Genomic DNA, 15,201 nt, shown 5'->3' with positions numbered 1-15,201 from the left:
TGTCTCAGTGTGTGGGTGTACCCCTTGTGGTCCTGAGTTCCTTGCTCGTGCTCCCCCTCCTTCTGCTCCTGATTTGGACCTTGAGATTTCTGTCTGGTGCTCCAATGTGGGTCTCTGTCTCCTTTCATCGCCTGATGAAGGTTAATATTCAGGAGGATAAAGGGACAGAACAGATCATTACAGGCAGGTGAAATCACAAAACAGCCTAGTATAGATTGTGTCATGTGAATATTAGTGGTAACTCTAATGATGCTATTTAATGAAAAGGAGCAAACTGAGCAGGGTAAATTACAAAAAGGAAATTTTGAGGAGGTAAAAGACCATCGGGGAAGAGGAATGGAGCTAAATCCTGTGTTCAAGGAGATAAACAGATTAAGAAATGTAACAAAGGGAATGATGACCTCAGGACAAGATCCCACCCAGCTAAATTTAAATTTCTGACTTGGGGAAAGAAACTAAAGAAAAGCTTAGAGCTGGATATGGCAGGACACACCTTTAATCCCAGCCTTGGGAAGGCAGAGGATGGTAGATCTCTTGAGTTTGAGGCAAGTCTGGTTTATAGAGCAAGTTTCAGAATAGCCAAGCCTAGGCAGTGAAGGACAGAAAGCCAGTGAAGATAAGTGAACAAAGGGGTCATTTTCCAGCCCCAGCAAGCAACAGAACTTGGTAGCTTCAATCACATGGTTCTGGCTTTGGAGTTAAGGACAGAAGAAAGGAGTTATGGAATAAAACCGCTGAGGCTAGGCATGTGTCAGGACTGTTGCAGAAAAAAAAAAAAAAAAGGCTTAGTATAGAGGCCATTGTGTGAAGTTGAAGTCTGAATTGCCTTGAAGAATCCAAGATGTTAGAGATGCCAGAAGTGTGGGATACATGCCAAGGAGATCTGCTAACAGGGAGTGGAATCATTCCAAGAGAGAGAAGTATGTTGCAGTCAACAAAGCTGAACAGCGTTGGAGATCTAAAGAGCGTTTCAACATCAGAAATGAAGATGCAAAGTTTTGAGTTTGCCCAGCTGGTTTTCAGTCTTGCTTTGGTCCAGTATTTTCTCACTGTGCTCCCCTCCCTACATTTTAGAATGGTAATGCCATTATATGTTGGAAGTATGTGATTTTGTAATAGTCTGCTCTGTCCCTTTAAGAAACAAGCTACACCCACCCCCTCTGTGGGGGTGGAGGCAAGCTGATCTTCAGCTTCCAACCTGAGTCCCTTCTTTTACAGCTTCCTCTCTAAGAGGCAGCTTCTGTCTCTCTCTTCTCCCCACTTCTCCCCTTTCCCCTTCTGTTTCTCTCTGTCTCTCTCTCCCTCTCTCTCTCTCAATCTGCCTCTCTTTGTGCTCTTCTCCTTTTCTCCCCTTCCCTTCCATAACTCACTAAATAAATATCCAACCTCACTTTGCATGTTGTGCCTATCCATCTGTCTCTCCTTGTATGACTGGCTGCCCCATCAAGATCTCTCACCTACCATGTGGCTCCATGCCTGGGACTCATTGCCCCTCATGGCCCACTGCAGCTACTTGGGGAACTACACGTCCCTGCCTGGGACTGGCTGCTCTCAGGACTCACAATCCGCTGCCTGCCACCACTTCAGGGACATGAAGAGTGGTCTCATGGCCCACTGCCCACTGCAGCTACTCTGGGACCTGCAGAATTTTACTTTTACCATTACAGATTTGCCTTTTGATTTTGACTTTACAGAGGGTGTTAAGTCGGGAGTGTAACCCAAGCCCCTGGCGTCCATCTCAGCCCCCTGGCCTGGGAGTTGCTTTGGTCTGGACTCCAAATCCCAGCATGCCAGGTCCTGAGGAAGGTCAGGATTACCCTCACAGGATATTTAAGTGGATTCCCAGAAGAGGAACATGTGGTTGGGGGTTTACATATGCTCTCTGCTTTCCTGTCTCCCCGCCATGTGCTCAGCCATCCGAGAGCACTGTATTTAATAAAACAATGGGCATTTTAATTCGGTTTAATCTGACCTAATTGGATTTCTTTGTGCCAGTGGAGCGGCTTGTCTTAGGATTTCTTCCTAACAGAGGGAGTACAGTTAAGAGATTGCCATGTGTCTCAGAAAAGACTTTGGACTTTGAAACAAGTTTGAGACTATGATAGACCATGGGAACTTTTTAACTTAGACTTTGCATTATGGCATTGTTACAAGATTGTGGAGGGCCAGGGAGTGGAATGTAGCAGTTTGGATGTAATTGGCCCCTCTAATATCATAAGAAGTAGCACTATTAGGAGGTAGATATCATATAAAAACCACAGATGGATGGGCTGTGTCATCAAGGAGAATCCAAACTTAAGAAAAGACTGGAAGAAATGGTAGAGGCCAAAGCCACAGTTAGACATGAGGGGTGCCTTTTGTAGCCTTGTCAAAAGACTGGAGTCAGCCAAGGACAGATGTTCTGAGCTTGGGGATATGGATATAGATTAATATAAACTTCAAACATGGAGAAGCAAAGAAAACAGAACTGAAAACAAAAGTATACAAGACAAACAAGCAGAAAGGACTGTGAAGCAGCTACAGGGGGCATAGCATTTTAACAGGGATGAAAGTAGAAAAAAGGAACAGAAACGTTTAAAGCAAATAATGACTGAGAATCCTTACAAATTAATGTCAGATATCAAAATTACAAACCTAGGAGGCAAGGTCTACAGTCATACCATACTGAAGGTACCCAATCTTGTAGGATCTCGGAAGCTAAGCAGGGTTGGGATTTCCTAATACTTGAATGGGAGGACACCAAGAAAGACCAGTTCAATGAACAAAGAACACCCATACCTGGGCAAATCCCTTATAAACTATTGAAAACGAGAGACCAAAGGAAAATAACATGTACAAAGGAATAAGATAAGACCCAGTCTGACTGGTCAGAAGTTGTGCAAGCAAGAAGAGAGCAAAGGAAAAAGACAGCACCATTGGTTCAGCGCTCTGTACAACACTAAGTTGCCCATCAAAGGTGAAGGAGAAATGTTTCTCAGACAAATCAAAATTAAAGAACTTAGATGCTAGCTGATTCTTATTTTGCCAACAATATTTTGCAATAAGCTCTTTAAGCAAAGAGAAAAACGATACATCTTAGAAACAGGTCTGCATGGAGAAAAAGAAGTGCATCAAAAAGAGTCAGTGAAAGTAAAGAAAACATCACTTTACTTTTTCTTCATTTATCTGCAACAATCAGAAGTTTATTCCAATTGATAATAATATCATTCATACTTGCTAATATATATCATATGTGTGTATATGTATACTATGTGCTAATGCATGCCATATATACATACATAATTACATGCTCACATACATGTGAACTGACAGCAGTGATCGAAGGAACAGGAAGGAGGAAGTGGGATTCTTTTGTGGTTATAAGGTGATCTCCTTCCCGTGAGGTGGTGCCATGTTTTATAGAAGTGAACTTGTAAACTCTAGAGCAAACACTAAATATTTTTTTTAAAAAAAGGTGTCCCATCACAATTCAGTGTCCCCACACTCAGTGGATGGCAGTACCATTCCCTTGGATTCAGGGCACTGTCTGAGGAACTGCCCTCAACACCCAGATGTGCAGCCGGCAGATTCCCCTTCTCAAAACCAATCATTTTTTCAGTCCAAGTCATCATTATCATCCTTCATTAGATTAGTGTTGTTCACCTAATGCACACTCTTGGGAGTGCACATCTTGTATCTACTCCCACTTCCTTTGTTTCCCAAAGCAGCCAGGATAGTTAAAACAACAACGAACTCACCACCTTTTCATTTTGTCCCGGCTCAGCCAAGTGACCCTGGCCTCCATGGTCTCTTCTCTTGCACAGAATAGTAACTATGGAGGGGGTCCTCCCTACAGTGATCTCATCCACTGCCATCTCTCTTCTCATCCCTAAGGGCTGTGAAAACCACTGATAAAAGCAGAGTTTGATGTCTCACACCTTTAATTCCAGCACTCGGGAGGCACAGACATGTGGATCTCTGTGAGTTCTAAGCAAGCCAGAGTTACATAGTGAGGCCTTAACTCAATAAAATAAAATAAGAGAACCTCTGACACGAAGATGTCCTCTATCATGCCAAACCCAGAAAAACCTCAGCAAGCAAGACTGGAAAGAGAAGTGTTCATACTCTGCCTGCCTGACAATTTGTTGTAGAACTTTCCTCACAAAACAGACAAATGTACAAAACCAAACAAACAAACCAACCACAAGAAAGTCCTGCAAACAAAGGATGGCTTTCATACTTCTTACACAAATCCATACTTGTGTAAAAGGATTCAGACTTTTTCACAATTGTAACAACTCTGACAAGACACTTTCCAACAATGGCATCTCCACCAACAAGCAGATGGTGACTCCTGCTTTGTGTCTTCAAAAATAAAGGCCTTTGTTTATAACCAGGGCATGTGAGTTCCTCCCTTTCTGCTAATAAAAAGACTTTACTGTTTCCTCCTTCATTACATATACCTGACACTTGACAGAGCATGGACTCCAGCTTGTAATTAGTGTACTCATTCCTGAGTATAAAATTTGTTTGTGTTGTTTATTTGTTTATTTTCTATCTGTTGTTTCAACTTTGACTTGGGTAATCATTTTCACTCTCAGAATAAACAGTAATTCCCCATAAAGCCTTTATCAGCCACTATGGTTGGGTTGGGTCTCTAGTAGAGGCTGTCCTAGGATCCCACAACTCTCCTTTGTGACACTACACCACTGTAACCAATGTTCTGGCCAACTGTCCAGTGTGTCTCTACCATTTGGCCATTTGCTCTACCATATCAAGGGCCATGTTGTAGTCCCTGGCCCCTTGACTTGTTCATACCGAGGGTTAGATATACACAGGAAGGATGGGTGCATACAAAATTGAAAGAGGCAGAGGACTAGGGAGTCTGCTGTGAGATTGTGTCTCCTAAGAAAGTCAGAAACTACTCCTATACAGTGTCACCAACACAGCTGTCTACAAAAGGCCAACAAACATGCTAATGTGTGCATGGGGAAAGCCCAGGAGGCCTCAACACTACACGAAGAACTACAGGCAGCAGCAGAAATAGTCTTCTCAAGCGATGAGACACCAATTTGTTATCCAATACCAATGGCCAGCCCTGAAAATATACACACAAGTAAAATTATAAAGACTGAGCAGGTTGTACTTACGTATTTGTGAATATATATTATATACATATATTATATATAAGTTATGTATGTAGATAATCAACAATTATGAAAAAGAGGCCATGAATTTGAAAGAGAACAAGAAGGGAGGTGTGAGAGAATTTGGAAGGAGGAAAAAGCAGGGGTAAATGATATAACTGTATTGTAATCTCAAAAAATAGAAAAAAAATGATTTTTATATGAAAGATCTAGAGGAAAAATGCTTATGTTCTTCATCAAGATTATAAAAATGGTCAATGATTACATAAAATAGCAATTGTATCTGTTGGGTTATCATTTAAAAACATATTTAAACAACGCCAACAGTAACAAGAGTACAAGACATAGGACTCTCAATGTGTAGAGCATTTCCTGAAAGCCTTGAGATCTATGTGTCAACAAGCTACTTAGATCTAGCCACTGGTCATTGCTTCAGTGTGAGTTGTGTTGCTCTGAAGCTCGTCTATTGAAGCTCCCAGTAACTCAGAATATGGCTGTAACTTAGCAGGAGGGTTTTGACAGAAGCAGTTTGGTCGATGAGGCCTTTAGAATGAGCCCACTTCACTGGTTTGCTGTGCGATGTGTGGATGTTTCCTTCCTTCTCTTTTCAGTATTCTAGTGGTTTTCTTTGGCAATGTTTTATGATCTCTAATAATAGTGAGTACTTACTTGGTACCTGGTGCTGTCTTGAGCATTTATGTATATTAGTCACTGAAAGTCATGGTACCTTCCTGATGGAGGTATGACTACCACTGGTCCCATTTAGGGGAATCTGAGCAAGGACATTAAGGACCTTGTTTGGAGCCATGCTGCCCGTGGAAGCAGAAGACAACAGCAGAGCTCCTTCCAAATCTTTCACCCTCTATTACACCCTGTATAACAGCTTCCCCTCATCCCAGAGAAGGAAGTAAAGACCACTGAGCATGAGGAAAACAGTTCTACTATTGCCGTTCCCTCTCTTTAACTATGGAATGACTAACTATTAAAAGTGAGTAGGCATATAATGTAAAATACGAGAAGCCATTCACCGCCAATCATAAAATATTACAGTATCTGTCCTTTCCAGCTTTTTAGAGATAACTTTGGGGTCCAGTTCCAGTGTACCCCATTAGTGAACAACTACAGGGGACCTGCTATAGGAGTAAGTATGTAACCACCCTTTGGGGCATCGTGGACAAAGATGAAAATTTTGAGAATTTATTACTTTAATTTGAAAATGTTCTAAAAGGATATAAAATAGAGAAATGGGATCTGAAGGAAGAAAAAGAGAATGCTGAATGTGGACTGTAGAAACTTGCTTGTTCCCTTCAAATGACATCACAGGGACAGTCACACATGGCGTCTGCCCTGGAGCATGGAAGAGCTGAAGATTCTTCAGTCAGCACTCCGTCTCTTCCCTAAGTGATGTTTCATAACCGCAAGGTCCCTCACACAGGGCTCAGGTGATGCAGAACAAGACTGCAAGAACTGTAGTGAGCTGCGAAGATGAGCAGACAGTCAGATCCACTAAGCTATCAGAAATGGATTCACACAATGATCAGAATAAATGGTTAACATGGAAACAGGCTTGCCTCTGTTTTGTATCCCTGTGGTGATGGAAAGGGAAGGCGGAATGTATAATAATAGGCTGCATCTTCTCTTCTTTTTTTTTTTCACCCAAGGCAATAAGTTACAGCTACAGTTCTCCAGTTCTTTAAATCAGCAATCACAGATTGAGTCTGAACAAAAAGCATTGTTCTATGAGGATTGACTTCACCCAGATTTACACTTCATTCTTTCTGTCAGCTTATATTTCCTACTAGACTAACATTTCCACAAGCATTAGAGATCATGTGTCTATTTTTATTTCATAATCCCCATGTTTGCCACAATACTGTGAACAAAATATGTGTTCAATAAATATGTTGAATGAATTAATGTTCTGTTGCTGTGTTAACCAATAAGACTGAGAAAGAAGGATTAGAAAGCACATTCAGTACAGGCAAGGAGGAAACTGCCTATTCATTTAATAACAGTGAATCAATTATTTAGATTTAGAGAGGGAAGAGGTTTTGATTAGAGCAGTGGGAAAAAAAGAAAAGAGAATGAGAGACTGCATCCTTGTTAATCATTATTAATGAGATTTAAACAAAACAGTTAATCATTATTAATGAAATTTAAACAAAACACAAAAACTGAAAACCACTATTGACCAGAACTTGACAGACCCTGTTCCTGAGGATACCACATTCTTGAGATGTAGAAGATGGAGCCACCAAGCTGGTGCTCACCTAGAAGCTATACCCCTACAGGTTTCTTTTCACAGTGTGGGGAGGCATGCTACTGAGGAAGACAAACAACCACTAATCTCATCCAGATGTTTCCCTCTGTGCACTGCAATAACAACTGACCTGGGAAGACACGTCCACCGGCGCGATAGTGGAACAAATGTCGCAGGGTGATCAGCGACTTTCTGATTGGATTTAAGACTCACTCAACAAGATGAACCCCTTATCTGGCACCATTACTGGGCCAGGAACCAACCGCTAGACTGAGCACAGACCCCAGGAGAGAACCTACTGCTATTCATCATTAGCTCCTGTCATTATACCGTGGATTAGTGCATCGGCATCCTTCACCAGAGAAGCTTCTGAATGTAGTAGATGATAATCAGCACAGCGACCCACAACTGCCCAAAGTGCAGGAAATAAGTGACATCAGAATGTCCAGCCCTAAATAGAACATACATCCCAAAAGCTCAGGGATCACTGTCTGTGAAAGAGGGGGTGGCAATAATGTAAGAGCTTGAGGTGGTGGATGGTCACAGCAGAGAAACCGAGATGTGAACTCAATGGTTGTGACAACACACAGAAACCCGTGAAAGCTCAAGTTAAACCAAATCCCCACCCGGCGTGGGGGGGGGCACGACATTCCACCCCTAGTCAAGTAGCTACGGAAGGAAGAGAGGCAGGTTTTCTCTGATAGCATAGCCTCTGATAGGTTGACCAAGCTGCAGTGTAAGGCCACACACCTGAGAACACGTGAGCAGCACAGACTACAAATTGATCTTGCTGGGGGGGAAGAGACACGAAGTGGGGTAGGAAGAGAAGCATGGGCAGATGTGGACGGAGTTAGAGGGCAAACAAGGTTAAAACACATTGTGTGAAATTCTCCGAGAAATAATTTTCAAAGAAAAACGAAAACCATGTTATTCCAAAATGAGAAAAATTCTAGCACATTTTGGTAATAAAACCCAGATTTGATTTACAAATAGACAGCATTATTTATTTAAACGAAGGAGAACTGGCAGGCTTGTTTTCTGGACCTGCAGCCATGTTGACTCTGTGTTCTCTGACTTGTGGGCTGGGTGTGCACTGTTCCCAGCCTCTTCTCTGGCGCTCAGATTTTAAATTTTGTTCCACATTTTGCCTCTTAAAGTACCTACAATCATGTTAATCCATTAATTACAAAACAGATTGCTTATCTGGAGACTCTCGCCAGGTTAAATGAAGGAAACAGTCAAGTTAGAGACAAGCAGAAAAATACAGTATATGTATCCCATTGAGAAATGCTGTTGATGGTAAATCTATGGTTCAACCCCCCAAATGCTGCAAGCTGAACATGAACTTCCTAGACAAAGTAGATGATATATATTTAAAAGTATAAGAAACTCAAGTTTATTTGGGAAACTATACTTTGTAAAGCAGGGGGCTTCTTTTCTTTTCATACTCTCTGTGACACTAGGAAGCCATTGCAATACAGCCAATCACAGTTTTCTCTTATTGCCTTTGTCTGGTCTTCATACCTGGAAGCCTCAAGCTAATCGTACTCCCGGTTCACAGATTTTGAAGATCTCATTAGGTCTGAAACATTTAATTCTGCTGAGATTGCATGAGACCACACGAGAGAACTGGAAGGTTGGAGCGGAATCTCACAGATTGCACTCAGCCTCGCTTCGTTCTTCATCTAAGGGAATGGAAGTGAGGACGGACTTCCGCTGACCCTGCGGACTGCCCGTTCATGTGGTGAGGGGCTATTTGAAATGTCTGTGTCTCAGAAAAGTCTCATCCCTCAAGCTGTTGACCAATGATAGTAAAAGCAATTCCTTGAACACATTACTGTACACTCATTGTGGACCTGGGCCCCTGGGACTGACCTTCAATAGGTTTACCCACAAGTTTACTTTGTTCCGGGGTTGGCAATGAAGGGGTTTGGGTAAGCTGTCTATACTAGCTGGAATTCTAAGTGACTAGTGAAAAAGAAATGGCATTATTACTGCTGTGTACCTGGGAAGCAGACGGCGTGTCTGTGAAGCCCGCCAGCACAGCAGCTGAAGAAGGCACTGTGCCAGCCGGAGTCCTGACCTGGCCCAGCCTGCCGACCCGCTCCTGGGGGCTTCCCTCTAACACTGTGCCCGGCGCCTCCAGCTGCTATGGGAAGGGATTGACAGTTGTTCCTTCTCTAATCATAAAAGCTATGGAAACCAAAAGAAAAAAGTGTATTATATTTATCAAAGGCATTGATTTGCTATTTGGCATCTCCAGTCCCTTAAAGGTCATCATATGCATGATCTAATTTCACTATTTCAACACCTATACAGAACAACTACAAATGTCTCTCCTTTGGTCCAAACACTGTCACTCGGTGGTATGAATTCTGATTTATCGGGGACTATGAGCAGTAGTTCAAGATATTGTAGGTTCCTGAAAATGAAGAAACTATTACTTAAAACTTAAAAAAGACAGTTCTCTCAAAAGGCAACTCAAACACAGAAAAAGAATTTTTTATAAGAATGGACAAAGGTTTGGAAATATTAATTTAAGCCAAAGAACTCCTCAAATATTCTCTAAGAGAACCCCCTTCCCTGCCACTCCGGCTCCCCCTGACTTTATGATAACTCACTGGGCATGGCAGGGAAGCCTTCCTGGAGCTGGCTTCATGTGGTCGGTGCTGGTCCCGGAGTCCTCGCTCATCCTTGTCTCTCCAGCTGTGACCCCAAAAGCTACTCATCCATTTGGCAAAAGACACATCATCATCATCATCATCATCTCTGTGATCCATCGAGATGTGACTCAAAATATTAAAGGCCTGCCCCTAAAACTGGCAGAAATAGTACCCCAAGATCTGATGAATCCACCCAGAACACTAAACGAAACTGGTATCTGAAATGGTCTCTGATAATGGTATCCTTAAAAAAGAAAAATTTACCAAACAACCACTTCATCATCAGGCAGCCTGGAGCAATGTCTATTTATAAACTCTGCAGCCCACACTCCCCTCCCCCTTGTCTCTTTAAATTGAGAGGCTGTTTAATCCTCCGGTTTCCAGGGCTGTGCCTCGCAGCCGAAGGGCAGACAGTCCACTGCCTGGTTTTCTCTGAGCCTTTCTGCCAAAGGCATGTGGCAGCATCTCCAGCTGTCAACGGTGATGAAGCGTGACCCTCACAATATGCTTGTCAGTTCCAAGCTGGGCTCTGAAATAGGGACACATTCAAAAGGCAGAAAGCAGCAGCTCTCTAGGTAGTGAGCTGTTGGCATGTCATGTCTAAAGCTAGATGTTTTTCTAATAAATAAAATGATATGGAGAAAAAAATCTGTCTCCAGGTCAAGTTGGACAGCTTTTTATTTAAGCATTATCTGTACATACTAAGATATAAGTGACATAAGATACATATAAAATATGAACATTTTAAATGTACAACTTAATAAATTTTTATGTATGTATACTCTCATTCTGTCAGCCACTGTAACTGGCTAATCACAGAACATTTCTAGGATTCAAGAAAGCTCCTGATAACCCCTTCTAATCCATAATTCTTTGAAGAGGTTTCTGTATCTGGCTTTCTTCATAAAACTTCTATAAATGTATAACTCCTGAGTCTTCCTATTCTTTCTAAAATTAAAAGAGCTACAGTTCCAGAACTCGCACTTGTCAGTATATATGCAAGTATTTTTGAAATGTGATTTTTTTATTATAACAATGCTGTAATTGCAAGCCTTGCATCATACTTTGTAGATGAAGAAATTGGGATTCAAACTTATCATCATTTGTCCAAATTTGAACTACTGCTAAGCACCATAGCCAAGTTTAAACCATGGGACTTTTATTATCCTGCTGATGTTCTACGAGGTTTGAGGAAATGCTGCAGCCTCAAAGAGAAGGATGCCTAATCAGTTGCCATGCGGAAATCCTTCCAGGAGCCGGGAAAGAAGAAAGACTTGAAGACTATGCCCATATTCCTAGAGCTTTGATTGTAAAACACGACTCTGGGCAGACCTGTCTTTGATTCTTCTTATGGTGAGTGTTATACAGCTATTCATCTGAAAATGAAATGTTGCCCCCCTGGAAGATAAAGGAGGCTCCTAAATCTTAGGAAGCAAACAAAACTTACAAGGCTCAGGAAGCACATGGAACTTACAAGGCTCAGGGAGCCCCCTCAAAGTCACAAGCTTTTCAAAGGCCTTGCAGAAGGTGATAAAGCAGTAAATTACAAATACTAGGAGAACAGTTTCTGGCTGGCAAGTGGCCTGTAAAGTGTGCAGGGAGCTCCATGGATGACACTTTCATGAGTCATCTTCTACGCTGGATTTTTCAGTGTTCTATTGACAGCATAGCCCCTGTAATGTATTCTGAGACATTCGTGTGAGGGTGTAATATCTGTTATTACCTTTCCCTGTGTGGTATGCAATGATGCTCTGGCTAGTTTTATGCCAACTTGACACAAACTAAAGTTTTCAAGAAGAGAGCCTCATTTGAGAAAATGCCTCCATAAGATCAGGCCGTAGGCAAGCCTGTAGGGCAGTTTCTTAATCAGTGACTGATGGGGGAGGGTCTAGCCCATTATGAATGATGCCATCCCTGAGCTGGTGGTCCTAGATTCTATAAGAAAGCAAGCCGTGGGGAGCAAGACAGTAAGCAGCACCCCTCCATGGCCTCTGCATCAGTTCCTGCCTCTAGATTCCTTCCCTGTGTGAATTCCTGCCTCACGGCTCTTGATGATGAGCTGTTATGTGGGACAAGAACAAAATAAACCCTTTCCTCTCAAGTTGCTTTTGGTCATGTTGTTTCATCACAGCAACAGTGATTCTAAGACACATGGTGCCATTCTTCACTATGGTGGCAGTTGCCTGCTTCCTGCAATGGGTGATACATGCAATCCAAACCAAGCCATCTGAGAATGAAGCACCATTGGGGGAAGCTCAAGATATCCATCTTCCTTTATATGATATGGAGTGACATGACCTCTTGATAGATGCAAGTACCAGAAATGCCCCCAACTGTCAATACACTGCATAATATATTGCAATCTCTAAGTGACAAAATTGTTATGATATAATAAGGCTGTGGTGTCTGCTATGTGTTGTTTGTTGTGAATAAGAAATGCAGCTGAGCCCAGATGCCTTTCCAGATTGAGTTTGCCCTTAATAATGGAGGAACAGGGTAAACATATGTGACTGTTATCCATTACATTAGTCTCTGACTTGACAGGAACGATGTGGGGAAAAGGAAAGAACTAAATGAATGCTTTGTAACTTGAAATTTGCAATGGAAAGAGAATGTAAATTAGATCTATGCTAAAGAGCCCTTTATGGCCAAAGACTGAGAACCTGTAAGAAGAATTGAACAATGGGAGTAGGGAAGAAGATACCTTTTGGGTCTGATCTTTACAAAACTAGGAGAGGAAATCCATAATTTATCCTGTAGACAAGGGCTTTTTTCTTTTTAAAACTGGTTGCTGTTGTCCTGATAGGCAATAGATAGCAACTTGGGGAAAAAAGGAATTATTTCATTTGTGTAGGAGGTTCTTCTTTCTATGTGTTGCTTTTGTTGGTTAAATAGAGACTGCCTTTGCCTTTTGATAGGGCAACAGCTTAGATAGGCAGAGTAGATAGAACAGAATGCTGGGAGAAAGGAGGCAGAGACAGAGAGCCGCCCCCCATGAAGCTGCCAGGTCAGACATGCTGAATCTTTCCTGGTAAGCCACCAGCTTGTGGTGAAACACAGATTAATAGAAATAGGTTAATTAATATGTGAGAGTTAGCCAATAAGAGGCTAGAACTAATGGGCCAGGCAGTGTTTAAATGAATACAGTTTCTGTGTAATTATTTTAGGTATAAGCTAGACGGGCAGCCAGGAGCTGGGCGGGACTAAAAGCAGCCCACACCCCTTTACAACATTTCATCTTAGAACTCCCAGACCATGCTCCATCACTGAGGGAAGTCAAGGCAGGAACCTGGAGCCAGGAATTGATGCAGAGACCATGGGAGAGTGCTGCTTACTGGCTTGCTCCTCATGGCTTGCTCAGTTTGCTTTCTTACAGAACTCAGGACCAACAGCTCAAGGATGGCACCACTCACTATGAGCTGCAGTCTTCTGCACTAGTTATCCTCAAGAAAATGCCCCACAGGCTTCCCAGCATGGCAGTCAGGTGGGGTCAATTGAGGGTTCATACTTCCCTAATAACTCTAACTTATATCAGGTTGATATAAAACTAGCTTACTTAGAGGTTTTAATGTCAAAAACAAACAAACAAAATCTATGCTAACCAGGCTATACTCAGCTTCTGAATTGCTTTAAATGGGAGAAATTCAGGGCCTAACTCATGCAACTGTGAGACATGGCATCAGATGGAACCATTCTGAGCATCACAGAAACAGAGAAACAGCCATATTTGTGCAGGCTTTAAAACCTTTCATAATCTCAACAATGCAGCATTTGGCTCTTTGTCTCTCCCGTCCCAGGAAACATGACTCAACACAAATGTTGCCAAATTTGCCTTTGAGTGACCCTGACAGACCTGTTTGTTGTGTTGCCTGTTTCCACCTGTGCTTGATTTGCTTTAACTCTCCTTGAGATGAAAAGTACACAGCCTGAGATAGAATAGAGAGAAATCAGTCTCTGGTGAGTCATTAGAAATACTTAGTAACTTCTGAATGAGTTCCACATAAAAATCAGGGACTAGAAGAAAATAAAGAGAACTGATCATAAGGAGGCGATGTCTGATGCCCACTTCGCTGGGACAGACAGGGCTGCATTTGGGGCACAGCTAAAAGAGGGCTCTGGTGGTTTGCGGAGCCCCTTACTAAAATGGTAACTTTAGAAAATAGATGAGGTTTTGGCTTATCTGATTGATTTACACAGGCATTAAAAATTAGTATTTTTTTCATATGGGAATAAAGCAAATCAAGCACAGGTGGAAACAGGCAACACAACAAACAGGTCTGTCAGGGTCACTCAAAGGCAAATTTGGCAACATTTGTGTTGAGTCATGTTTCCTGGGACGGGAGAGACAAAGAGCCAAATGCTGCATTGTTGAGATTATGAAAGGTTTTAAAGCCTGCACAATAGTTCTGAGGAGACATAAATTATCAAATAATGCAGATAAGAGAGATTAAGCTTGCCCTAGGATGGAAAATTCTCACCACAGAGCATGTGGTACATATTTTTCCCCCTCACTTGGGTACACTTGGGGTAAACGTTATTTTGTTCAGCAGCCGAGAGTAGCTGATGATTCAAAGGATGTGGTACTGATCCAGAGACTATTAGTGTTGTGGAGTTCAAGACCCCCAGGGAAAGACCACCAAACCAGACTTTGTCAATTTATGTTTTGGTTGTGAGCCTAGCCATTAATGGCTGAACCATCTCTCCAGTTCAACTTTTTCAATTTAAAAAGATTAAAAACAAGTTTATTTTATTTATATCAATGCAGCGTTGAGACAAACAACCTCCTTTGCCTTTTTAGAAACACAAACCACAACTCTGAGAGTTTTTCTACTACGTGCATTATCATGTTTTGTTTTGTTTTCTTCTTTTTTGAGCAAGCAGAGGTTAAGAGAGATTACAGAGGCAGAATAAACATCTGGTTAATATTTTAAGATAATGATTGCCCAACCTCTGAAAGGGGAAACAATTTTGGGAGATGAGCCAGGCAGTTCTGAGATCAGTCTCCTTTTTAGCTTGCTGTCGGGACTCAACTGCTGATGCAGCTGACCTTGAGGTCATGGTCTAGATAGCCTGTGTTATCCTTAGGGTAAGAATAAGGTCCTGCTGACCCCCAAGTTTTTCTTTTGTACACAGTAACAGTTTGAAATGGGGC

The 15,201-nt window shown here is 42.0% G+C and overlaps 1 protein-coding gene across 1 annotated transcript in view; it reads right to left on the bottom strand.

Annotated features, from left to right (window-relative positions):
* Positions 1–10,333, bottom strand: part of Lnp1 (leukemia NUP98 fusion partner 1) — an 18,722-nt gene extending 8,389 nt beyond the window's left edge. The window contains exon 1 of the mRNA XM_005344950.2: positions 10,008–10,333. Within this exon, the coding sequence (XP_005345007.1) occupies positions 10,008–10,166 (159 nt within the window). The 5' untranslated portion in view covers positions 10,167–10,333. The remainder of the gene's footprint in view (positions 1–10,007) is intronic.
* Positions 10,334–15,201: the final 4,868 nt, after the last annotated feature.

Source organism: Microtus ochrogaster, chromosome 2, assembly GCF_000317375.1.
Source record: "Microtus ochrogaster isolate Prairie Vole_2 chromosome 2, MicOch1.0, whole genome shotgun sequence".
Classification (NCBI taxonomy): domain Eukaryota; kingdom Metazoa; phylum Chordata; class Mammalia; order Rodentia; family Cricetidae; genus Microtus; species Microtus ochrogaster.
Note: the sequence above shows the minus strand (reverse complement) of the source record. Positions and strands in the feature narration are given on the sequence as shown.